General features: G+C 39.2%; 1 protein-coding gene across 1 annotated transcript; it reads right to left on the minus strand.

Moving 5' to 3' along the window:
* Window positions 1-557: 557 nt before the first annotated feature.
* On the minus strand, window positions 558-27,851 carry LOC137999496 (structure-specific endonuclease subunit SLX4-like). The gene is made up of 14 exons (XM_068845266.1): window positions 26,417-27,851; window positions 25,388-25,581; window positions 23,172-23,288; window positions 21,203-21,293; window positions 20,136-20,447; window positions 19,232-19,657; window positions 13,134-13,295; window positions 10,312-10,499; window positions 8,873-10,199; window positions 6,612-8,180; window positions 5,162-5,249; window positions 4,638-4,767; window positions 2,472-2,544; window positions 558-1,132 (listed from the first exon to the last, which is right to left on the minus strand). The coding sequence occupies exons 1-14, from the start codon at window positions 27,488-27,490 to the stop codon at window positions 1,025-1,027; spliced, it is 5,859 nt and encodes a 1,952-aa protein (XP_068701367.1). The 5' UTR covers window positions 27,491-27,851; the 3' UTR covers window positions 558-1,024.
* Window positions 27,852-27,857: the final 6 nt, after the last annotated feature.

Here is a 27,857-nt window from a genome sequence, read left to right on the forward strand (position 1 = left end):
AGGGATGACTGAGATGAAATTGTTATACCCTGTAGATGGTTACTCAGGGAAACTCTGATACTTCCCACTCCTAACCTTAACCCATAAGCAGTTCAACCGGGTTTAACAACAAGAACGACAATTATTGACGAAATCAAAGTGGTGGAGGCCAAAGCTCCCATGTCAACCAGCACTCCGGTTGTCTTTGAATTCTAACGTAATCTGTGTCATGCAGGTTGTGTTATAGGTACGCATCCTAGCTGGCGCTTCTTTCAATGCGGTCACTGAACACAAATACTCTTCTGCCATTGGGAATAAAATACTTGAAAGACGACAATAGGCCGCATGTTTCCAATTTACAAGGTCAGTTTATTATTCCAAAGAAATGGTGCACAAGCTGGACTGTTTGATGCAAAAGATGCTGTACATCAGGAAAATGCAACCCAGACTTAACCATGCAATCACATTCCGTTCGTGCCAAACTCTTTACAAGACAACAGACTTGCTTTATTTTACCTAACCCATACCATGACATTTTCATACCCCTTTCATGTATACATATCTCATCGACTTAATAATTGAAATAGCTTGAGAATGATGACAAGGAGTCATCAAAACGTTGCTCAACAACTTAGCTATCGCTGAATGTTTCAAGCAAAACAGACGCTAACAATACAGTAAACTGATCAGAATCCAATGACAATGCAAGCAGCTGGTAGAACGTTCAGGAAATTGCCATTACAAAACTGTTTTTGCCTCTCATATTTGGCAAAGGAAGCAGAAAAATGACCAAGTGCAGCACAACAAAATCGTGTCCGCCAAGAACATTTTTTTCAACAACAAACCGAAAGACCTTCTTACGAACTCTTCAAACATCACAGTTGATGTGTCATGTAACCTTAAACATTAGACTGCTAGCAGTCCCTTCTAACTCAGTCGAGCCTTCTCTCCCCCATTCTCCCCTCGCCTTTTCGGCTCGCTTGCGTGACTAAAGCTGGATGCTCGACTGACTTGGAAGCGACTTCAGCAGTCTACCTTAAACATATCAACTTGCAAAGGCCAAAAGTACCTGAAACTTCAGTATTTTTTTGTACATCTCAGGGTTACTTTGGATATAACTTGTAAGTCTCTCTTTTAAGTTCCAGTTATTAACCTGCAAAGGGACCAAAAGCCATAAAAAGAGAAGAACTCTTGTTAATGCAGCAAGCCCTACTTATCCTCTCCTTCGGTTGGGTAACAGTGGGATTCATAATAGGAACCTTTAGATTCTAGGACGAGGACGAGAACGAGTACGAAATAGGCCATTTCCGAGTTCATGTCTGCCTCCTCTTCAAAGCGAGTCTAAGTGCGAAGTTTTTGTTATGATAATTAGTTTTCATTCATATGTAAAGTAGAACTAATTACCATCACAAATACTTCGCACTTAAGACTCGTTTTGAAGAGAAGGCAGACATGAACTCGGAAATGGCCTATTTGACTGCCCGTTTTTAGCGAAAAGACTTAGAAAAATTATAACCCGAACGATTAATCTTACTCTTCGTTAGCAGTGTAGGTTGTTCAGTTATTCGTCTTGCTGGTAACTGAGCCTTTTTGCTGATCGAAAAATGCCAAAACTGCTACCCTGTTGTTGACTTGTTTTGACACAACATGTTTGCAAAAACCTCGTACTAAAAAGACGACCGTATCACGTTTTTCCCGCCAAAATGACGCTGGTTTGCGCGCGCTCACACTTGTTCTTTGAGAAAATATCGTACTCGTAGTCGTCCTCGTCTTTACAATCTAAAGATCTCTATTTGTGCTGTGCCGGATTATGAAACAAGCATTCGCGGTTCCTATATATGCTCCTTTGGCTGGTAATTCCTCTTTCCATTTGTTTATTAGGAACAAATGATTTTTACAAATGAAAATTGTTTACAATGTCAATCAAATGAAGTGAATTACAAGCAAAGTTAATTTGATGAAAGGTTCCTGCAGGGATCGATGGAGAACTTAATGGAAGAAGGATCTTGATTTCCTGATGACTGACTAATGCTGACATATGCAATTACAGAAGTGAAAACCAGTGGAATGTCTTTCTCTTTTGTGGGGTCACTATTTGGGCTGATTATATTTTAAAAAGTTCAGCCAGTGCTTAACAAACTCGTGTTCCAAGTAATTTTCGTTTTGGCCAATAATTTGTACTGTGAAGGTTGTTCATTGTTGAAAAGTTTAAAGAAAGAAACGGCAGAAAAGGAAAGCATTATTTTATCTACTTGAAGCGACTCTTTTCTTAGGATGCTCTGGAGGTAAAATGATTATTATATTACGCTATAGTCTAAGTTAGAACTTGCTGGTCCTATAAGCTAATTGATTGAAATCTTAGAGTGCAACATTTGTTTGTGATTTTGTAGACTACGGTTTCCATACAAGGTGAACCTAACTTGAAATGAGTGAATTTCTTCGTAATCCTGCTCATTAAGATCACAGCGAATTTCCAAACCAATGTTTCCTACCTGTTGTGAGGCGGTAACAGCCTCGTCTTCAATCATAATAGTGCAGTCTCCAAACTCTGTATCCCCCTCACCACTGAAACACAATATGCCAACGTTTTTCGTTAATTGTAAAAAAACTAAACTATCAAATTACTTATCTTCTACCAGGTGCTCAGATCATTGGAAGCAACAAATCGGGGTTCAGTGTTACCGTTGAGGTTGCTGATTTCGTAGATGGCCACTGGTTTACGTGTGTCCGCGAAAGCCGTATTTTTACCATAGGCAGCCCAAGCTCGCGTCACTACAGACAGCCGTTGAGAATTTAAACGCGTTATAAGACTTTGTATGGGAAATCAAATACCGTCGATTATAAAGCCTAAAAAATGCTCAATTTAACTTTCATTCAATAAAGTGAATAAAAATGACTCGCCTCTGGTGTATTCTTGTGCCTTTTGGAGCTTATTACACCGTTTCGGGAATTCTGTGTTTTCAGTGTTTTCAATGTTCTAAGACGAAGTCAAGGCTGCACACTACAATTCCGACCGTTGTCAGCTCAGAGGCGGTTTGCGACTCGAAAATCCATCCCAGCCAAGATTTTTCACGCAAAGCTAAAGCCACATCATTTGCGAACCTCCGTGAATGTTTCATCGTAAAAAAACCCCACACACTTGGCTGGAAATGAGTATTTTCTGCTTCGATTTCCACGATAGCTGATGAATTTAACTGCAACTGATGACCCGTGAAGACACGGAGCTTGGGTCCGAGGTCAAATTAACTCCACCCGATGAGGTAAAGTCATTACAACACTTACCCCATCCCCACAGCGGCTTCTCGTAACCATGGAGCTGTTACGATAAGCCGCGGTGGGGATGGGGTAAGTGTTGTAATACCTCATCGGGTGGAGTTGATTTGACCTCGGACCCAAGCTCCGTGTCCTCGTCGGTGATCATAAGCAGTTAAATTCATTAGCTATCGTGGAAATCGAAGCAGAAAATGCTCATTTCCAGCCAAGTGCGTGGGGTTTTTTAACGACGAAACATTCTCGGAGGTTCGCAAATGATGTGGCTTTAGCTTTGCGTGAAAAAATCTTGGCTGGGATGGATTTTCGAGTCGCAAACCGCCTCTGAGCTGACAACGGTCGGAATCGTAGTGTGCAGCCTTGACTTCGTCTTAGAACATTGAAAACACTGAAAACACAGAATTCCCGAAACGGTGTAATAACCTCCAAAAGGCACAAGAATACACCAGAGGTGAGTCATTTTTATTCACTTTATTGAATGAAAGTTAAATTGAGCATTTTTTAGGCTTTATAATCGACGGTATTTGATTTCCCATACAAAGTCTTATAACGCGTTTAAATTCTCAACGGCTGTCTGTAGTGACACGAGCTTGGGCTGCCTATGTTTTTACATGCACTTTTAAATAGTTTATCTTTATTAAAGTCATTTGCAAGTACCAGTACTATTATTACAATAACTGCAGTTGTCATGCTCTGTGGCTTGAATAAGAAGAACAACTTCTGTATCTACAAAAGGATGGTGGTGCTAGATTAAAATCAATATTAAACTTTAATTGAAATATTAACTACCCGTTCCTTCTCAAACTCATTTATAATTCATCAAGTGATAAACCAATTACGTGCCCGCATTTAGGTCACATGGATGCACCTTGCTACCGCGGTAAAAAACAGCGTGTTTGGATATCCAAACACGTGTGTTTGGAAATCAATTAGAAAAAGCAATACACAACTTAAACAAAACTTTATTACTTCTATTGTTTGCCCCCTTTTAGGTTTGGACTGTACAAGCAAAAATATACTTCTTGCACACTTTTGGGCCGTCGAAACCGGCAAAATTCATCCTCAGCTAACCCGTCCATGTTTCGGAACTAGATGGACGCCACTGAATGCAAATTGTGGCTACTTGAAATAAACAAGCTTCAGTTGTGAAAAACAAGGACATTATCATCACAAACTGTGCGCTGATTAAGCAAAAGAAAGCAAAAATCACATGCTTATGTGATTTTTGCTTTCTTTTGTTCTTTTATTTCCTTTTTTTGCAATTAGGCGCCGATTGAGAAGCCATTTCAAAAACTCGTGCTTCGTGTTTTATCCATCAGTTTTCTCGTGTTTGGAAACCTCGGTAAAACACTCGCATCCGTTTTTGAAATATTAGTTCAAACTCTGACCTATCATCACTGCTAGCTGTTCCACTGCCTTCAAGTTCCTCACCATCATGGGAATCCACATTCGTGGATGTCAGGGAATCAGGAGGATGTGACACTGGTTCATTTTTACTTTCCTGATAAGGTGGAATCGCTGTTAAAGAGATCAGATGAAAGGAAGCTAAATGTACCATATTTTTGTCTTCGGAAGGGCCATTCCTTTGAGAAATGCGCTCTGCACAAAATGGAAGTTCATAAACTTTTTTTAGTGCAGTCTATTTTTTCTTTCTCAAACAATACATGTACATACACCAGTGAGAACAAAAATTTAATGAATTAAAAAAAGAAATTATACAAATCCAAAGAAAAGACTTAATTTAATCCTTTGCCTTCTAAGATGGTCATTTACAGATTTTACTCAGTTTAATACCAGATAATTTTTACAGTACTCGTCAATGGAAAACCCCATCAGAATGAGAGGTTTAATATGCAGATTTACGGGAAGAAACTGTCAGCTGAGGTCAGTATTTGTTAACAATTTACTGTACCTTGATGAGTATAATCATAAATTTCTTTCAGCTTTAAGATCATCTTTTTCTTGGGAAGAGGACGTACTCCAAAGTTGTGCAGCTCATTCTGTACAAAAAAGACCAACAACAGATGACAGCGTTAATTTAAGTCGTGTTAATTTATGTTAACGTTAATTTTAGCGCTGTTAATAGGCAAGTTTCGAATTGTGCAGCAACAAAAGAACGGAGTCGAGGTTCAGGGGAATAATTAGCATTTTGTTTTCTTCAAAACAAAGGAAAATGCAAATTATTCCCCTGAACCTCGACTCTGTTCTTTTGTTGCTGCACAATTCAAAACTAGCCTATTCAGTAGTACTTCAATTTCGCGATCTTAATTACCATTATTTTCCCCCCAAATCTGAGACACACTCCAGACATTCTTGATACCTAGTCAAACAGATTTTATTCGCGCACTTTATTTCGCATCAATCTTTCACATTAGTGAATCGTTTACTGTACTTGAAACGCATTTTCTGTCCGTTTGCTTGCATTTCGGTATCATGGACACTGAAGAACGCTCAAAGTGACCAGATTCCTCCGCTTAGCGGATACGTCTAGGGACAATTGCACGATCATTGTTTGCATTTTGAAGTTCTACAGCCAATTAATGTTACAATGACAGCAATAAGCAAATTTCCGTTCAATATTAAACAAATCGTGCTTATTGACACAAGCGTTAATTTCCTATAATCAGGGGTAACTCTCCACTGGATTTCAATGATTTCTAGGAACTAGAAAATCTTTTTATCATTCACATTTTGTGATGCTATGCTGTATGCAGTTAACCTACCATTTTCCAGCATGGTCTAGTGAAGACCAAAAATGACATTTTTCTTTGGTTATTTCAATAATAAAGCAAAAAGTAGTGCCTAGTATTGCAGTTTGATTGCAGTACGGTTTACTCCTCTCATAACAACAGCCTTCAAACCCAGCATTCCACTTCAAAACTTTTCTGGTTTAGCAAGCCCCGCACCACTCTAAATTTGCACCCACAGAAACCTCAATGTACTTAAAATTTTAACACACCCCTGTTTATTAATACCATCAAGCTCTTTTTAAAAGCAAAAAATAAACGTGTGGAGCCTTGTTTTGCTGAAATGGTAAGCAAAACTATTGAATGCCAATTTTTGAGAGACATTCTGGAAAATAAGTAAACAAATTGGAAAATCGGAAGGAACAAGTATTTTGGTCTAGAAAAATTGAACTAGCTTTTTAACCCATTCACACTTGAAGTGCCCCCACTCAGAGAGAAACGTTGTCTGGCGTTTGCCAGAGTAAAATCGATATATCTCACTCTCAGGATCTGGAGTTAATGGGTTGAAAGGGGACATTTTTTAGTGGGCTTAGCAAAAAGTTTAAAACTTAACATTCCAATTGAATTTTTTTTAAAATTTGTAATCACCCTTAAAATTTATACGGTGCTCTGTACCTTTAATGTGGGCGTGTCCATTTCATGGTACATAGGCATGGGTGTCAATGGTTGACTGACTGTTGGCCCTGGTGGCTTTTGTAAGTGACTTTCAATCTCTTGTCCCTGTTTCTTTGGGATGCTCACTTTTTTGTGACCATTACTGAACTTCTCCTTTCTCTGATGATTTGGAATCATCTTTCTAACACCATTCTTTGTACCTTTATTATCATGTGAAAGATTAGTCACTTTTGAATCAGATATTTCTTCCTTCTCCAAGTTTCTTTCCAAGTTCAAATCCTCCACACAATTTTCAAGGTTCTTCAATTCCATTATGTCAACATTGTAGCCACCATCATCATAACATTCAAACTCTTCAACAACTGAATCAATGCTATTGTCACTGCTGTCTTCACCATTTGTAAGAAGACAAATGTTTTGGTCAGCTTTACGAGCCGCCCTAATTCTCTCCATTAAAGGTATGTCTGGATCAAAAGTTGCGAATTTAACACTTTCTTTGTTATTTACACTCTGTTTTAATTCCAGCTTCTTCACGCACTCTCCCTTGGTAATTTTCAGACTAGTATCAGCATAATGTGAGCTAAATGAACAAACTGAGGGGGACATAGGCGAATTTGCCTGTGGATAGTCACCCGACATGCTCTCTGACACTGGGGACTTACAATAAGCAACAACAGGATCCACTGATGTTTGAGGAGAAGTGGCCAGGGAAGGAGAAGCAGGGTGCGAAAGGGGTTCTACAAATATGAAGTCTGGCGAAGGGACTGGGGGAGATATGACATCCTGAAAAGACATGGCCAATGATCTATCAAAATCTCCTTCAGTTTCGTCAGCACAGTTATCCACCACTTCAACATCAACAGAATCTTGACGACCCACACTTTTTGCAAAGTCAATGTAAGAATTTCTGCAAACATCTCCAGCAAAGTCAGCCATGTGTTGACTTACACAGTCACCTTTTTCTTTCCTTTGAATTCCAGATGACTGCATGGCCGAGTCCAGTTGAACAAAAACAGGTGATTGAGGAGAAGACTGCTTAGCTGTAAAGTAGTCAGGTGCAGAGCCCTCCTGTTCCTGTTCCTGTTCCCATATAGGAGAAATACACTTTCCAAAATCAATTGGAGATTCTAACATTGGTGAGTTACCACCCAAGTGAGGGGAGTGGCCCACTGGCGAAGAACCCTGTGGAGTAAATACCCTTGGGGAAGTCGTAATATCACTTAATGACTGAGACGTTGCACCCTCGTTTTCCTGTCTGCAACGAGGCGACTGCTTTTTTGATGGCGATGTATGTTTTCCATTTTTCTTGATCTTTGCTTTTCCTTGTTTTTTGCCCTTGCCATGCATAACTCGTTCTTTTAACTCAAACAAATATTTAGTGGCTTCCTCCTCCAATTTTTTGCGTGTCTTGGAAGGAGAGGAACCAATAAAACTAACATCACCATCCTCATCATTCTCTTCACTAAAAGTGTTCGTTGATGAAGACTTCCTTTGATGTAAGCTTCTTGAAATCCGAGGTGTTTCCAGCACAATGGCAAGGTTTGTTTTTGGAGAAGAGACATCACTTGCCTAAAAACAAAAAGAAAAATAGCCAATTAATTAGTTTACATTATAAATGAATATCTTCCTGCACTTCATAAGGGGAAGAAATTCTGTCCTTTGGAAGCACTGCTCGTATACAATAGAGGAAAAATAAAATTTGCAGTCAGTGGGTTTTAGGGCTTACGACCGGGAATGTGTTTCTCACCTCCTTTTGTCTCTTGGAAACAAACTTAATGATCAGCTTTTAAGAATAAGGAGACTGCAATGTGCAAACAGGATTCCTTTTTGTTAGACCACAACAAGCTGGAATACTCACTTACATTGTAAGAACATACAAGTACAATATGTGCACGCCTAAAGCTTAGTGTCAACACCATTAATTTAAGTACATTTTGGGGTATACCTTGAAATAGGTGGGCTCTTTAGGGTGAGTAATTCCAACGACATGGAAACTTCTTTTTTCTGGGATTTTTAAATAACACTTGGCTGCTATTAATAATCAGTTCAACACCAAAGGAAATGAAAATGGTAAGCAAGCTAACAAAAAAGTCCATGGATTTATCACAGAACCCAGGAGAGTTAATCACATAAGAGAGGTATTCTGTGAAGGCAAGTTACAAAAAGCAAACAACGCTCCCTACAAATGCAGAAGAAAAGCTTGGCTGAAAACATTGCTTTGCAGACTACAAACAATTAAGCAGAAAATGCGAAAAACAAACCTCATCATCATCATCCTTATCACTGATAAGTGTTATTGAAACATCCACAGCTGGTTCTTCCACTTCATCATCTTCAAGTGTATTTACTTCCCGAGGGGACCTATGCATTTCATCCAACCTCTCCTCCCCTACCAGAAGAGTTAAGTCGGGGCTTGGACTATGCCCCTCATTTGCAAGAGATGGACAGTCAGACAAAGCTTTTGGCATTTCATACACTTCGACAAGTCTATTTTTATCACCATCCGTCCCTTCGAGATCTTCAATTGACAAATTTATTGACTCATTGATCAAATTAGAGTTGCCTTCCCACTCGCTATCAATACAAGTTAGATCCTCTCTCTGGGACAGTCCCTCATTTATAGGACAGCACTCTTCTTTATGAGTTGTTTCCCTTTGTGTTCCTTTGCTACGAGAAGAAACATGATCATCACCATACATGAACATAAGATGCTTTTCATTAAATGCAGATGTTACAGTTTCAGATTCTGGTAATGCTTTTAGGTCCTCATCACCACACACTTGCTTCTCAATTTTCCTTTGTTCCTCATTTCTAATTCCTGTTCCATGTAATTTACTTAAAATACCTATTTCCTTGAATTTAACATGGCCACAAATGCCATGCGAATCTTCACCTGGGTTATGTTTCACAGTCTCTGTTGCAATGTTATGGTGTGATAAGTTGGCAGAAGCATAGGGCTTTTGAGATGTCTTTCCTTTCTCAGATAGAATTTGTGATGATTCAACTGTTCCAATTGGGACGAGCGAAAGATGGCCATTGTCAGCAGGATGATTAACAAGGGCGTCTTTCTTGTAAGAATTGTGTGACTGGTTCCCATTTTCACTCTTCTGGTGTGACATGTTGCCCTCCTCGGTTGAATTGTGTAACAGTCCATCTTCTCCAATAGAAATTTCAATCCCTTTTAAGCGGCATGAAAGTTCACCTGAATTTCCTGCCTCTTCTTCTCCACAATTATTACTGGTTACACTTGTTTGTGATAACCCTTCATTATGAGTGAGCCTTTCATGCCCCTCCTTAAAATTTCCACTCTCTAAACTTTGTTTTCTTCGTAGCATCTGAGTCTGAAAAATCATTATCTCCTCAATATCATCATCATTTAAAATATCATCTTCAAAATCTTGATTTTCATTGGTTTGAAAATTGTCATCTAGTTCATCTTCATTATCTTTGTGCCAAAGATTTTCTTCAAGTTTGTCCAAATTTGTGGCTGCAAAGTCAGCCATCCCATCATCATCTTCACCCTCATAGAGGACAGTGGACATTTCCTGAGTTGCTTTGCATGCTTTCAGGAGACAGGGCAGTCTAAATCTGGAATTGAAAGAAATGGAACAGATAACAGAGTGAATATCTTCCACAGAAGAAATATTACTGTTTTGTTTCTTAGGATTAAGTAAAGTTAATTTAAATGCAATACTTTCACCTTTCAGCTAACTTCATAATGCCATCCAATTCATTCTCATTAGGGATGCTGACATCACCAGTGTACATGTGCCTTAACACAGGTTCAAATACAGATTGCCGCACATCATCAAACTGCAAACAAACGTGACCTGTCCATGGTTTTCTGTATGCTGTCTCCTCACAAAGAGCTTTCTGCTCTGTCAACAGCTGTAAGCAACCAACACACAAAATATTACTGGTACATAAATAACATTAGTACCAGTATATACTAAAAGTGCTCAAACTCCGGATATCCTTTGCTATTCACCTCTGAGCAATTCATGTGGAATTTGGGCCCGAACATGTTGTAATCTTTGCAGGAATAAATGAGTTAAAATCATCTTTTTGTGCTATATTATCTCACTGTTTTAGTATATACTAAAATAACTATTCACCTCAGTGTCGGTGGCTAATGGTGGATATTTACCTTGCCGCTTTGCGGCTCAGTAAATATCCACCACTAGCCACCTCCACTTTGGTGAATAGTTGCTAATTATTCCAATGATTCTCTGTATTCTAGCTAATGGAAATGAGGCCATTAACGATGCACTAAGAGAACAGAAGTTCAAATACATAACCATCATTGTTCAACAGGCCTATAAAAGAATACGGCCGTGTCGCACTGGAGGACAAAATTGACTTTGTTGAGATAACATTTCATTTTCCCGCAAAACACTATTTTGGACATTTGGGGTCACACAGTAGACTTGGTCATGTCAAACAACGTGTCACCACCTTTTACCTCCGAAAGCAATCGGGCAATGATGTTTCACGGAAAATCCTTGGGCAAGGGTTGTTTGTTTGTTTGTTGTTTATTAATTTTGTTTGAGCAGGTTGAAGTTTTGGCAGCTATTCAGCTGATGTGGACCTGCTATACCCAACCACCCATATACACACAGAGGACAGCCACAACACTGGGAACTTCATCCCCTACTCTTCTCGTGGGTTCTTTAACGTCCCACAGGGAACTAATGAACATGGAAGTTACCGTAAACACCGGCGTATCAGCCACACTCGCAGATAAGCCACACCCTGAGTTTAGCAACTTAGATTTTGGAAAAAAAAACTTTGAAAGAAATTAAAATAAATCAAAAGTGGAGTCTTGACAAATATGTCTTACATGTAAATGCAATGTTTCTTCAAGTTTCTTGCACGTGTCAACCCGCATATTAACTCACTAACATTTAAAACAGAGAATACTAAAACTCCTACCTATAATTTTTGACTTTTTAATAGTATGAAAATCCGACTAGGACATAAATTCGATCTTTCTCTGGCATTTTTAATCCAGTATTTTTCATTCCTGTCCATTTCTCATTAGAATTTACATGCAACAACACCTGATGAACGTTTCGGTTCGTTTTAGCTTAGTAACTAGGCATTCTCGCTCGTGGTGGATCGATTTCTGTCGATGTGTCAACATTGTAAACAACTTTGTGGTGGAATGGAGATTCCCTGCCGAGTGAAGTTCACCTGCTCAAGAAAGGCAATGTTAAACCGGTTAAAAGATCTTTTAACGAAGAAGGCTTAATCATTGTGTAAGCTCAAACAAAAACAGCTCTTTTAGGAGCCACCAAACTCGCAAAAGCAATGATCAATGTGTCAATGTGGTATTGTTTTATGAAGTTCTTATTAATTTGCTGCACAGGTCTACACAGACTTAAGAATTTTCGCTAAACGTGTTAACTTATGCAAATTTACGGCATGTGTCTAGAGGTTCTCGCAGATAAGCCGCATCCTCGATTTGATCCGAAAATTTTGAGCAAAAAGGTGCGGCTTATACACCGGTGTTTACGGTATTTGTGAGACGGGACCTCTGGCTTATAATCCTTATCCAAGAATAGGCCTGTACGAGTGGACTGTACAGGCCTGTACAGTGGCTGTACGAGTATGGTGAGCTGAAGGTCTAGATTTGGCTGTTAAACTCGTTCACTGATGGCCTGTCTGGTTGTCCGATGTTACTATTTTGCCCAAAGGACAGATAGAAAGGGCTGGATCTTGTATTAGCCAAAAAAGATCCATCTTGTTACACAGAATGGTGCCAATTTACTAGAAAAGACTGTTTTACTGTGCTTTTGGTTGAAATCTTAAAAGCTTTTTTGACATTTTGTCACATTTTGGGGAGGTCTAGAGCTCGCCAATTTTAAGTGGCGGCATCTTTGAACATTTGGTGCATTTTGCTCATTTTTAAAATGTTGGAGAAAAGGGTCGCACTACAGTAGAGCCCAAAATTAATGAACCAAACACTATTATGATGACAGATTTTTTTGTAAATAATACACAACTTTTTGCACTAGTGCGACCTGACCCTTTTTACACAGAAATGGGTTTATCAACTGAGCGGGTGCTTGTCCAGCGGACAATAAAATTTTCTTATCATGGATGCTCAGACAAGGTTTTTTTTTTACCCCTTATCAGAGGTTTCATTAGAAGCCGGCAACCAGCGAATTCCATCGGCTACTCTTTACATAATCGACACCTACTTTTGCAGTAAATTACACTGAGATTCACACTGTTTCTGTTCAATCCGTTTCAATTTAAACAACTAGAATATCAAGGAACCTTTTGCTGTACAATGTACTTTTCTGCTCCTTTTTGGACGTTGATATTTTATGAATTCCTAGTTATTTGCACTCACTTTAGCCACTCGCCAACGAGATTTTTTCCAGTTCGCCAAATTGGATGAATAGAGGAGAAAGACTGGTGCCAAATGTTTGGTTGCCAAATGAGCTTCACTCAGTTAATTATTACAATTATAACAATACATGCTACGCTTTATTTGAAAGATTTGTTTTACATTACCTGGGCAAGGGTCTTGGATCTCATTGCTAGAATAAAGCTGTGTGCTACCATCTCAAGTCCACCTTGCAGTTTTATGATGACATCACTAAGAGATGAGTTGTTGATCATTGATGATAGATCCTGCAGCAATTTGGGAACTCCACCCCGTACAGAATCAACTTCCTGTAAACATAAGCAGTCAACTGAAAGGTGACCAAAACACTGTACTGACTATACTCAATTTTGTACTTTCAAAACCATAGCTAAATCACATTGCAGTCAAATGAGGATTCCTCTAAATTCTTAGGAAGAGGGAAAGCATCTGGATAAAAGAGAATCCACAATATGGAAAATTATAAATTCATTCAAAATACATGTACATGTATTTCACCAAATTTGATTGCCACAAACCGCCAACATAATCACATTATTATTTTTTAATTATAGCAGGCTGACAAAAGTTGATGTTCAAATACATTTTGAATGAATATCGGTAATAAAACAAGTTATTATGATCCTGATCATGTCACTCTCATGGGATGTCCCTAGGGTATTGTTTGTGAAGCCATGTATGATTTTAGCTTTTGGACACCATGTTGGACTGGCTGGTACACACTGCCTCGTTTTCATGTGACAGTGTACAGGTTGCCCAAGGGGAAACACCAATTTCAGTTTGTAAACCAAAGTCAAGCCTGTTGGATGGGTTTTAAATACCTGGATGTGTGACCATCTGGTAATAGATGTACCCTGTGCTGTGTACTATGGGGAGTCAAACTGCTTACAGGGTTCGCACAGATTTTTGGTTGCAAAATTAAAGACTTTTTCCAGACTTTTTCCAAAATGCTAATTTCTTTTTCCAGACCCAAGTTTCGTATTAATTTATAGTTTGTCCCATGATGCACTGCCACATAAAGTAACCATGATGCAGTGCTGGCATAAGAGAGCTCTGAGACTTCTCAGTCTGTGATTGAATGTTTTCACCAAAGACGAAATTTTGAATAAGATTTGACTACCAGAAAAATTCTAATAAAGCACTTGTTTCAGTTTTTTCAAACCAAAAAATTCTCCAGACTTTTTACCATTTTTCCAGACTTTACCATTATTTTCTAGACTTTTTTTTTGGTCTGGAAAACTGGTTTGCAAATTTTCAGACTTTTTCAAGAATTCAAGACTCTGTACGAACCCTGTGCTTACCTATTCAACAAGAAAGTCTACTGATATCATACAAAGCTGATAATTATTGCATTATAACACATGTACCGGTATTCCATACTTTTTGTTTAAATCACATTATTACCAACAAGGTCACCATCAAATAGTCATAGTGTGATACCTTCATTACTGAACAAAATACTAGGAAAACATGTGAAATAATTCTCCCCAAAATAAAAACACTGCTTTCAAATTCCTTATCAATAACAATACAGGAATCAAACACACCTCCCTAGTCGTTGCTTACTGGTCGTAATAAAATTGTGCCTTTGCATGATCTCTCAGGGGACTACCACTGGTCACGCCCTCCTCGGCCAGTACACTAGACCTTATTCATAAAGGGCAGCTACATAATTATTCTTTTGTCTTAAAGCTAATCATCCTCACTACCCTCGTTAGCATGAACAAAATTCAAAGTGAGGCTAGTTAGGATGATTACCATAGAGACAAAAGAATAAATTTTTGGCCTCCAATGATGAATACGGTCTATAATAATTATTATTCTTTTGTTTTACACAATACCATATTAGACAAGAATAAAAAAGTGCATATTTGCTTCACAAACTGTGCTTAAATATAATTATGTTGTAGTTCAATTTTTCCCCTGGTTTAATTTTTTTAAACCAGTACAAAATTTTTGAACCAGTTGACATTATTTTTTTAAACTGGCTTATTTTCTTTTTTTTTTTTTTTTAGGTTTTTTAGGGGGTCTCAGAAAGAACGACACATTCCTTTTCTCCGTTCTATTTCTCCTACCCCTCCCTGATCTTTCCCATTGCCTCTGTCCTAGTACCCCACCCTTCCTTCACAAATCCATACCCTTACCTTCCAGGTAGCCCTCTTCTTGAATACCCCTTATACCCACCCCCTCCCCAACACTCCTCACAGACATTTCTGAGCCAAAACAATTAACAAAATGGGAACATTTGCAAAAAGCCATTTGGTTAATATCAGACGTCATTTATTGTTAAGTAGTTTTCTTGAATAGTCCAGAAAGACAGCGCTAGCTGGGAAGATCTTGCTGTAACTTTTGTTTGACGCAAGCTAGGAAAGATATGAATTGTCTAGATTTTGGTAGAAATAAATAGGAAATGTTATTTTAGGTCTAAAAATAACATATGAATACAGCCTGGCCACAATAGTCACGGGTAGGAGAATTTTTTTTTTCTCAGACATAAAGGTTAAGTGTGATTAGTCACACAGTTCAATAAAAAAAGCAAGTATGGTGTACAATAGGAAAACCTCAGCGGAAGAACGAACACTCGTCAGATTTCTGTACATGGAAAGGAGGTATTCTCTGCGAGAAATTGCAGCAAAAGTGGACCGATCTGCAGCAACAGTAATGCGAGTGCTAAAAGAATTTAACACTCCTTCAACGTATTCGCAAACTCACGGAAAGGTCGCCCACCAAAGAAGAGGAAGGCCAAGAAAGTTGTCATCCAGAGAAGAGAGACTCCTTATAAGGGCTCTTCTCAAACTGAGGCATACAGAAGGTACCTTTACTGCCAAGCGACTCATGAATGAGGCAAACATCTCGGAAAGTGATGTGTCAGTTCACACTGTGGGAAGATTCTTAAATAGCAAAGGGTACTTTTATCTCCAAGCCCGGAAAAAAGGGCTGCTTACTAACAATGACAAGAGCTTACACGTTGCATTTGCCAAAAAGGTGAGAGAAGAGTATGACGAGGAGTTATGGACTCATAAAATTGCTTTCTACTTGGACGGAGGTGCTTTTGCGCACAAGACCAACCCGCTTGATCAAGCACGAGCTCCTACTGGAAGGATCTATCGCAAAAAATCTGAAGGTCTCAACCAATTTTGCACCGTGAAAGGGAGTAAAGTTGGGTCTGGAGGGAAGGTAGTCAAGTTTTTAGTGGCGATTTCATACAATGTAGGAGTTATTTTATACCACGAATATGAACATATGACGGGAAATTTTTTTTTTGCATCTTTTATTGATAACACTTTTGAGCAAATGTTTGTGGAATCAAAGAAAGGAAATACAAGACTCTTCATTCAAGACAATGACCCAAGCCAGAATTCAGTAGTCGCAAAGACTGCTTTGCAACAAGTGAGCGCAAAATTGCTCAAGATACCGCCACGCAGTCCTGATCTAAATCCAATAGAGAATAATATGTTTAAATCAGTCAGTGACAACTTGCATGACAGCGCTATTGAGGAACAATTAGAGCGAGAGAGTTTCACGCAATTCAAGGAAAGAGTGAACAGGACAGGCAAATACAACGAATACTAGAAACACAAGGACAGAGACTAAAATATTAAGTATGGATCTTTATGTTTTCAGATAAATATAATGCAATTGACATTTACAAAATTATCCTATTGAATATTATATAATAATCCCTGATAATAGTTTGGAACTACCATGTAATATTTATTACTTTGTATTTGGCAACAGATGCAAAAAAGGAAATCTGCAGTGTCTATGTACTGTGCATGTTTTGCCTTAGTCGAATCACGTGCCGTAAAGGTCACAACGGTTTACCACTGTAAAAATAGAAGTTGGTCTGTTGACAATCTTATTTTATTACATGTTATGGTTAACCGTTGTGAAAAGGCTGAATTTCACGATGGCATTGAGGCTGTTCTTGAAAATTATTCATTTCAATTATAACTAATGTCTTCTACAAGGTGATTTTCAACCGAGAAATATGACTAAGGAATGCGATAAAAGGCAAAACCTAATGGTAAACCGTACGGTTTACCAGCGTTTGTTTGCACTTTACACTCCATCAACATCACGCCATACTGTAAAGTTGCATAATACTTTTATTGGAATATGCTGAGATTCGCCGATCCTTTGGTGGGAACTCGTTCAACACTTATCCCGAACTGTTGTCATTACTGTTAGGGGTCAAAATTAATTTGGCGAAACATTTTGGACAAGGCGGAACATTTCTTTGCTCGCCGGGTGGAGTCTGCGAAAAGAAATTGAAGATTTTCCACCTTACTCGCATCATTTCGGTCTCCCGTTCATCTATGCAGCCTCCCTTAATGAACACTAACTCATGCTTGCCTGTGCAGAATATCAGAGTGTCAGTGTCAAAGACAATGTCTTTAGCGTAGTGGCACTTCGGTGCTGGCAAATGAACTGTCTGCCCCTCCAACAGAAGAAGCATATCGTGCCAAGGCAAGACCTGTGGACTCCAGCGAAAGTCATTAAGAAAAATAACCTCGGCAGATTCAGCGCCAACCCAAGCAAAATTGCTAGTAGCAGGATTACTAAAATGTATTGTAGATGACAGTCAACGGGTTTACAGGGTCTTGCCACAATTGGCACTACCATAGATTAGAATATTTCGGTACTTGCTGTATCCTTTCTCAAGTAGTTCACGCACAGCACTCTGAAAACTTCCACCTGTTAAATTATTGCGTGCAAGAGTATCCTTTGCAACTTCCAACCATTCTCCATTGCAGTTAGCGATACATGGACCTTCTAGAGCTTTTTGTAGTATGTCCATCCTTGTCATTTGTTTCCTTTTTAATTTTTCCTCTGCTTCCTCCATTTCTTGTATGGCCTTGTCAACAACTTTACTTCCTCTGTTGGCGATGAATTGCGCTAAATCTTCCTTTCCCTCTTTCATCTGTCGAAAGGCTAGAGCAAGAAGCTCGAGCCTGGACTTTATTCCTTTTGCTACGACTAGCTTTGATACATCGAAAATACTGAGTCGAGGTGCCTTCCGTTTTCTGGTTTTCTTTGCTTTTCTCTTCGTTCCACCGCGTTCCATTGTTGTCAGACTGGCCTCTTGTGTTCGAGGTGGGGCGCTGTTGACCAAATCTGGATGATTCATAGACTGAACATACCCGGGATCTTCTTTTGTTGTGTATCTCCAGACGCTATAATAATTGGAGTGAACAGACGAAAAATTCACTTGAATGGAATGGTTGTCATCGAGACAATTTCGCACAAGCAACCATCGGTGTGGATGCAACAGCTTTAATGCCATGTGATAATGCGTCCCCCCTGAAGAATGCTGCTCTTGACTACAAACCCACTGCACAATATCAGCTAACCCGCTCCTTGTCTCATTGAATGCTTCCACCACCGTTCTAGCAAAACAGTCTCTGGGTTTGAAATTTTTCAAGATTGGCTTGACTGTAAGTAATTAAATACACGCTACGCACTTCGCGATGCAAAAGCCTCTCTCGCGATCCCACATGGAGCTCTTCTGAACATCCATTATCCTGCAAGTGTTCACTTCCTTGGTCACTTTCCTCCTCTGACGTGTCTTCAATACTCTCCTCATAACAGTTATAATCTCCTTCAGAAGTTGCCATTATCAAATCAAAAATTTACTAACGTTATAATCCTCTTCGCACATTTACACAACAACAGCAACAACACATAATACCCACGCGTTGCCCTAACAATAACTTTCTAAGTTTCACTTTAATCTTCTGCGCATGCTCAAAGAAACTCCCGCCACTTCAGACAATCTTAGACAAAAACCTTGAAACACTTTGAACATTCTCGCACCGTTTTCGTCCCCCTCCCTTTTTCAATGTTGGTGTAGCCAGTCAAAGAGGAAAATGTCGTCTCAACACTGTCAAGGGGAAAGGGGTGTTTCAAGGATTTTTGGCGAGAATTGTAGGCTGAAACAACTTGATCTAGGTTGAAACAAGTTAACCTAGGGCTGTAGGCTGAAACAAAATGACCTAGTTTGGTTGCATTTTAACCTAGTATATAGAACAAAAATGTAATGACCTGCAACATACACCCATCTGAATTGTTGACTTAATCACTGCAAAAAAAACCGAAGTTACCTTACAGAATCATCACTTTAAAATACAAGTTCCAATCAATTTACACAGAAATTAGGACTAAGTTAAGACATTTAGATAACTGGGTTGCAGATGCTCGACTATCAGACTGATTTTATCTTTACCTTCAAGCTGTCATGTTGGTCAATACAAAAACCACTAGCTGCTATGACATGTTGTGAATCAAGAGACACATTTGATGCACTATCATCATCTTGAACAAGCTCCAAAAGCATTTCCACATCAGCAGCTTGGGATGGCGTCACCTCAGCACACTCCCCTTTAATATCTCTCCTTATCAATTTCTGCATAGTGGATTCCTCCTGCTCTCTAGGTTCTAGATATCTAACCTCCATGGTTTTAATGTTTGAATCAGTCACCTCAGTTGCAGCACGTCCATTTATTACTACTGCGTCAGAACCTGTTGGGTTTTTAGAACGTTTTGCTTCTTTTTGTGGTGACAAAGGTGGAATGAGGCCTGGCACAATGAACTTGATGAAAGGCTGTTCCTTGAGAGCTGCTAATGACCACAGAGGACTGGGGCGGGGAACCTAAAAACACAACAGCATTATGTCAGGTGACAGGGTGGCTTCCAAAGTTCCTTGGGCAGCCTACACTGTATGAGATATGTTGCTCTTTCAAAGTAGGAAAGAGACATGTGACAGCGTCCTAACTTATGTGGGAGGGGAGGGGAGGGGGATGGAAGGGGAGGAGGGAGTTTTAAAAAAATTTAGACATAATCCCAACAATATTATCAGAGCTCTGCCAAAATGCTGATTGTCCTTCATGTACAGTGTAGATACAGTTCATGAAAGTAGGAAAGTCAAGAAGCCTCTATTAATTTTGTGAATAACCATGAGATGAGATATGAGAAAATGCAGATAAAGTTTAATTTTCTTCTTGGTTTAAATAATTTTTTTTTTCAATCAGTTTGAACCTTTTTCAAATCTACAATGTAATCTTAAAAATAATAAAAACATACTATAAGTGTAAGAACCTGCTAAAAAATCATCATTGGATACACAATACCTTGGCCGAGACATCTGAATTTTCTTCAGCTTCAGCATTGTACAAGAAATTTAGAAATGATTTCCTAAATTCTGGGTCAACTGTAAAGCTGCTCTCCATATCCTCGACAGAGCCACTTCCTGCTTTGTCAATCTCAATGCATTCCACAGGATCATCCCCATCTTCCTTACTGTCTGATGTATTTGTACTGTCAAAGTTGTTGTCTGTGTCACAAACAGGAAGAATAGGCAAGCAGTTTGCCTTATTCTCGGCAACTCGGCTTGGTGCAAGAGCAGGAGTACAGGAGATTTCATCTTCATCATCTTCATTATCCTTGAACACAAATAACATTATTAACCCATTGACTCCTTGGAGTGGGACTTAATAGATTTTACTCTGTCTAACGCCAGATGATTTTACTCGTTAATAGGGTGTCAAAATTCCGTTTCTACATGTATCTCAAGAACGGAGAGGTCATCAAATTTCACAGATCACATACATACATGTACATACTTTATTGAACCTCCGCAAAGGGGCTTTTCAGGAACAATAATAATTATAAAATAATAATTAATTTACATAATTATTTAAATTATTTACAAGATTAAAATAACCAATCATAACTATCAATAATTACATAACTACTTATCACAATATCAATCACTTACGGTAATTCATCTTTCCAGAATTAGAATTTGGCAGTTTTACAAATGGCTTTTCGGGCCAAAAAGTTTTCAGGACTTTCAAGAAACGGGCCCCAGGGCGGTTCAGGTGTCACTGGGTCATCAAGGAGACACACAGTAAAGCAATTGTGTAGTAGATAAAGCCATGTTTAATTAAATAAAGAAAAAAATTCCCAACAATTCTTTAAATGATCTCTTTAATTACTCTGGTGTGACCAAGAATACCGAGTTTGGAACACTTCACATACATGTCAGAAAAACGTGTGTATAATTTTATTTTCAGGCTGGATAGGTTCCAGTATTTTGGAGGTTCTACTGTATTAATTTTACAACTTTTTGCTGTAGCAGGAATGTTACAAAGCAAAGTAGATCAATAGAACACTAGATATAGCCACCAAGACATACTTGCATGGAAAGCACTTGTGCTGCTCTTATTGCCACAGCTCTTTGAGCACTCTCATCATCCCTGAGTAACAAAGGAGGCACCTCATTGTCACTGTGTAAATAAAACAAGGAGTCAATCAACCAGTATCATCCAATAAAATTTAATGTCTACATGTACTTACATTAAACAAATTGAGACTTAAAGACAGATTCCATGTATGAAAATGACTCAACTCTTGGAAACGGCACAAGGCAGGGCGGCAACTTACAATGTAGATGATCGTGTTGTCAGGCAGTGCAGACAAGAGCTCATCCCAAAGTATAAGGAAGAGATGAAGGCGAAAATGCTGGGTCCATTGTACTGAATCAGCATTTCGTTCCCAGGGCCTTTCCACTTCCCTTCCAAACGAGCACCGGAGGGGGAGAGAAGAGAGCCTGCGAACAAGCTTGTTTGCACTTATTCATTGGTCATTAACAATTATTATAATTATCATTCAACAATAATAGTGTGGGTGTTACAAAGGTGAGTATTGAATTACTCTCAATACTGTAATAAAAATGTCAGGAACAATAATTTATTGTTTGGTTATTAAAGAGTTAATTAATTAATTAACTCTTCTTCGCAACCTAACATTAATTTGTCTGTAGTGTAATCTCACTTGTTCTTACCTCGTTACGATACCACTTTGTAATTTTGTGCAAACGTCTTTTCAGTTCTCTAGTGTTAATAAACTTTAACATCAGTTTGTGGACATTGTTGACACAATCACGGGAGGTACCGGTATAGAAGACAGGGATCGCGTTAATGCAGAAATCGTGCATTTTTACGCAAATAAAATCAAAAAAATGCATCATCGAAATTTTAATGCGTCCCAGGACGCAAGGCACTGACTTAAATAAGTCACACAACTTGCTTTGATTTGTCAGTATATTCTGTTGTTTGTAAAACTGTTGGAGCGATCTGTGATCATAATTGAAGTTCTAAGAAATGGAGTTTAAAACATCTAAAAAGGTTAAAACTAAATTTTCGACCGCCTTCTGCAGTCTTCTTCAGAGGAATGTACTCTGCAAGTCACTGAATGCAACTATATAGCAAAAGAATGAAGGGGTAGTTTCTAAAGAAACTGTGGTGCTGCGTCGGTGGGGAAGTAGTATACAAAAATTTGGTTTTATCAACGGAGTTGATAATGTAAATTGGCCACCGTACAGAGATTCTAAAAGCTGACGTTTCGAGCGTTAGCCCTTCGTCAGAGCGAAGGGCTAACGCTCGAAACGTCAGCTTTTAGAATCTCTGTACGGTGGCCAATTTACATTATCAACTCCGTTGATAAAACCAAATTTTTGTATATAGCAAAAGAGGTCACTGTTCGTTGCTCCTAAGGGAGGAAACCAGTGATGCGTAAACCCCTGGAAAGGGTGCTCTTTCATTAACAGAATTCTTGTCCAGGAATGGTGGTGGTCAACTAGAAAGTCTTCGCTACTTTGACCACCAGACACATTTTATAACCTGTACTGTAATTATTTTATCTTGTAACCATGTGTTGTGACTATACTTTTCTTTCTATGTTAATGTTATTTAAATAGTGTGAAATAAATGAACCATGAACCATGAATGTAACGGCTCTAGAAAAAGCCTTTGTCGGCCGGTCCAGTGCATATGCGTCAATATTAATTCCAAGTTGGTTACTCTCTTTTTCTCATAATTTACCGGTAAAACATACTCTTTTTCTCGTAGAGGGTCACCAAGATTTTGGGACCCCCAAAAAATGCTTGGGACCCCAATTTGGCCGAACATGCGGGTCCCAGGACCCAGATTGAAAAATCCTAGTGCCATCCCTGGAAGACTAGAGGTGACAGCCAAGACTATAGCTGATTTTACAATTACCTTAAAACGTGGTGAAAATACTGTAGATACATGTACAAACAAACTTCTACAACGACAGCACAATTTAAACTCAGCATTAACAGTTCCGAGACAATTTTCTCTTACCCCTTTTTCCTCTTTCCTTTGCCTTTAACAGCCTTCTTAAAGCAAGGATCGGGAGGCTGGGGTGGTGCCATAGAGGCTGATAAAGCCAAGGCAATCTGAGTTTCCTCATCCAGTTCACTGAATAATGAAGATCATGATACATGTGTTACAGATGCTACATTGTTATAGAAAGAATGTACGTACACTGTACATCAGAAGTTTTGCTACAAGTCATTTCTTTGTAGTTTTCCTGTTGCCTGCTTTGGCTTTTATCGTCACCTACATTTAGTTTTCCGTGATTTTCCCTCATAAAGAAAGAAAAATTGTCTAGCTGCTGTCAATAGTGGCTATTGTGGAAGGTCACTTGGGAAAAAAAACCCTGAGCATTTACCCAACTTGAGGTACAATGTAACTTAACTTGTCAGATGTCAGTAAGTTTCCCATATTCTAAAAAATTATTCCAATAGCAGCAATCAACAGATCTATGAATGTACATGTACTAGGCAACTCATTATTAACCCAATGACTCCTGAGATTGAAACTTAACAGATTTTACTATGTCTAATGCCAGACAATTTTACTCATCAACTGGGGACATGCTGGGGTGCCTGAGGAGTGAATGGGTTCAAAGTCAGTGGTTTCAATAAGTACCCAAGCTGATGAAAGGCTTTGGCTACTACACTCAGAGAAGTTAGCGACTTTCTTCCCTAAACTTAAAGGCTGATTCTTACAAACCTAATAATAATAACAATAATAATGATGATGATGATGATGATGATGATGATGATGATGATGATGATGATGATGATGATGATGATGATGATGATAAGAGAACTGCTGGAGGGAGAACTGCGGGAGGGCGTCCGTCGCGTGGGTTGACCGCTGCTGTGCTACAAGAAGTCATAAAGCGAGACTTGCGATCCCATTAATCGACACCACTACATGGGAGGACATCGCCAAACACCGACATACATGGGAGCAAAGTGTCAAAGCAGGGGTTTCAAAGGCGGAAGAGAACGCTAGAGTGCAGGATACATGCAAGAGAGCGGCAAGGAAAGAACGCACAGCCTCTGCATGCGATTCCACAAGGCACATCTGCGCCACCTGCAACAGAGACTGCCACTCGCATTGCTTCGTGGGCGTTTGACAAAGCGAACAAGCCGATCAAGGAGTTACATATATAATGTCAGCAAAAAGCAACTCGGCGATCTCTCACATCTCATAGACGGCATGGAAAATTAGCCACATTTATTTTGGGCGTTGCGCATGACGTCAGACCCCAGGCGATCCACCTAGACCAAACCCTTTTCCTCCCTCACGGTCATTTGCCGTTCGAGTAATGGCAGACAGCGAAAACCGAAAAACTACGTTACAATAATCATACTTTCCATGGGAATTTTGAGATAAAAATTGGCATGATACCTATTTAGTACATCTATTTTCAAAATCTAAAGAAAAAAGGACATGCAAAGTTTTCATCGTAGTGGCACTTTGCAGATGTAATTACAAAGGCAGCACTTTCTCCTCAGTTATTTTAAGACCTTGAGTGTTGCTCCAGCCACTGTCGAACTCATGACCTCCCGCAGGGCAGCCCGATGCTCAACCAACTGAGCCACCAGTGCACGGGTGCCCTAGGACCATGGTTTGGACCCGCCCATTCAGGAGTATACAGCAGACTGAACAAAAATAATAATAATAATAATAATAATAATAATAATTAGGGTGTTTGGCGTAGATTATGCATTGCCTCAATACATTTACAGAAATAGAAACAGAATCTATCGCCTAAGTAAAGCGGTGTAGTGTTTTACAGTAAATGAGGCTAAATATCATTTAGGCAAAGTTAAAGACAAGCCAATGCAGTGGTTTTTCCAGTGATACAGTATCTTGGGGGACTCCAAGGAGGTTTGCAGGGGCATTGCCATGTGCTTTGGCTTCAGTCACCTTGCTGCTTGCTCGCTTGCTTTTCCCTCCCTCCCTCCCTCCTTCCTTCCCTCCCATGTTTAAGGGTAAGTATACATTCCACACACTGGTCTCAGAGATGTGTTGACGGGTGCCGTGGGAGGTGGACTGTAGCTCGATTGCCATGGTGACCTCCTTGCTGCGGAGGAGAGTGTTCCTCCTCTCTTGCTACCTTTACAGCACCTACCCTCCAGTAAAGTGGTGCAGTGTTTTAATTGAAATATTTGAGAACCTCTTCTAACATTTGCCACATTACAAGTATTCAATTTCCTTACTCTTTCTTTGAAACACCTTTTCTCTTCCTTTTACTCCTGACAGGTTGGATATTTATAGATGATACACTCCTTTGGTCAATTCCAGCAGCAGACAAGGTCTCTTCTTCCTGTTTTTCTCGATGCATAATTTCCAGCAGCTGATTTGTGCTGACATTATATTCTTGAGCACATTTCTTGAGATGCGACTGCCGAGTCTATGAGAACCAAAGGGAACTTGGCATGAATTTTAAACAGAAGTTATTTTGGGAGGTAATTTAGGGGTGAGCGTAATACACTTTAGTATAAACTAAAACAGTGGATACCGTTGAACGCACATGCTGATTTCCTACTCAAACTCCGGATATCTTAAGCTTTTCACCTCCCCAGCAGCTTGCGGAATTTGCGCCTGAAAAGGTTGCAATCTTTGCAGGAATAAATGAGTTAAAATCATCTTTTTGTGCTTTATTCTCTCCCGGTTTTAGTATATACTAAAACAACTATTCACTTCAGTATTGGTGGCTAGTGGTGGATAAATTACATCGCCGCGACTAGCCACATCAACTTCAGTGAATAGTTGCTAAATATACAATGACAAGGAATAAAAGCACCAGTGCAAGTAATATCTTGTTGATACCATGGTGTACACAAGGCTATTACTAATAATTCATTTTCTAATGAATATCAGATATTGGTAACTAAGTCAAAGTAGGGCACAAAAAGGAACAAACAAAAGTGTAAAGTCCTCGTTCAAAACATCAAGTGGATAAGTTGAACCAACTCCGTATTCTACATGTAGTTAATGACTAGAAACCTGAAGGATGTAATTAATTAACCAAAGTCAGCATTAATCTTTTGGATCCAAACTGCGGATAAGTAGGTATAAGGGTCACACCTCAGAAAGAGGCAAAACAAGGGTAAAAAATATGACATACATGTACAAAGACATAACTTTCAAAGAGACAGGGGAGGGATGCACGTAAGGAATTGCACAGAACTTTTAGGACCATAATGAAAACAATGGTTGAAGCATGTACCAAATCAGCTATTTACCTTAGATGATTTAAAACCTTTACCACAAATAGGACACTTCCACAAGTTTAATCTTTGACTTTGAACTTTACTTGTACATGAAATGTCTTCAGATTTATTGCTTTGATCACAACACCTATTCACATGTTGACCACGACGCTGTGAATTCATTTTAGATAAATCCTTTTGACAAAATACACAGAAAAACAAATCATCGTGTGCACTTTCTCCAGGTGGTTGGGAAAAACCATTTTCTGATACACTGTTATTCTTTTTGCTGCTATTATTCACACCATTATCAAGGCAGTTGTTGATGTGATGATTGACTACATCCATGCTTTCTGTTATTAAGAATTCCAGACTACAGACAGGACACACTTGATTCTTCACAATGGAGCCCAGGTCATTAATCAAAGCTAAATTTTTATTTTGATTGTGTGCATTATTTATGTCCTCATTTTCACTGTTTGCCTCCTGTGAATTGCTCAGTTCGCTCCCTTCTTGTTTTGTGAAATCCAACTTATTTTGTTCTTCTTGTAGAAAAGCATTTTGCAAATCTCCTGTCTCTGTCCTTCTCTTGGCATTTTCTTCCATCATTTTGCTTTGAATTTTAGGTTTTCTTTGGTATGCACATTTCTCTAACACTAGCAACGGCTGGTTTAAGTTGCTGACAGCTTTGCGTGCCCTTTTGAATCTACAAATAGTACTTTTTAAGGCTGCAGCTTCTGTTTCTTCAGAGTTAATTCTCTTGCGCTTGTTGCTGTACCATTGTGAACAAGTCGAATTGTCATCATCAACAGCGTCGGCATCATCACAGAATTGAAACGCGTCATGTTTTTTAGCCTTGGAGTTTTCAGCCGGGACTTCGACTTCAGAGGTTTTTTCGTTTTCAACACCTAACACTGCCACTGCACTTTCAAAATGAACTACCTCTCCACAAGGTTGTGAAGAGTTCGTTTGTTTTGATCTGACTGCTGTGTAAATATCTCTGGTACCTCCGGGGTGAGAATCCTCTTGAGAGGATTTCTGAACTTTAGAGCGTTTACTGCGCGACAAGCATCTTTTAGGTCGCACACAAGTCTCTTCCCCCTCCATACAGATTAGCCCATTGTGTTCTGATTATCCACAATTAACAATCACATAATAAGATAGGCAAGCTCCAGCCACACAAGTTTAAATTGAGAAGTTTCATGGCAAACGTAAAAAAATCCCTTTACAACAAGCAAAAAACAAAATTAGGGTTTGGATATGTGTTCGTCCAGTTTCTCCTGAACGGTGCGTCGAAATTCCAGCGCCTTTTGAATGTTATACTGCTTTCTCTGCTCTTTTTCTTCCGTGTTGACGATAAGGTTATATCTGTGATAGAATCCAAAGCCAAACAAAATCAAGACTCCTCCGAAAACGATCGGAAACACTGCTCCCTGAAACGCCATGCCTCGTATGCCTCGCGCCACACAGAGAT

This window comes from Montipora foliosa, chromosome 4 (assembly GCF_036669935.1).
Source record: "Montipora foliosa isolate CH-2021 chromosome 4, ASM3666993v2, whole genome shotgun sequence".
NCBI lineage: Eukaryota > Metazoa > Cnidaria > Anthozoa > Scleractinia > Acroporidae > Montipora > Montipora foliosa.

Coding starts and splice junctions, on each gene's coding strand:
- LOC137999496 (XM_068845266.1), bottom strand. CDS start 27,490: ATGGAGGGGGAAGAGACTTGTGTGCGACCTAAAAGATGCTTGTCGCGC. Junction 21,294..23,171: donor AAAGGAAAGAGGAAAAAGGG/GTAAGAGAAAAT, acceptor TTATTTACACAG/TGACAATGAGGTGCCTCCTT. Junction 4,768..5,161: donor TTATGATTATACTCATCAAG/GTACAGTAAATT, acceptor TCTCTTTAACAG/CGATTCCACCTTATCAGGAA.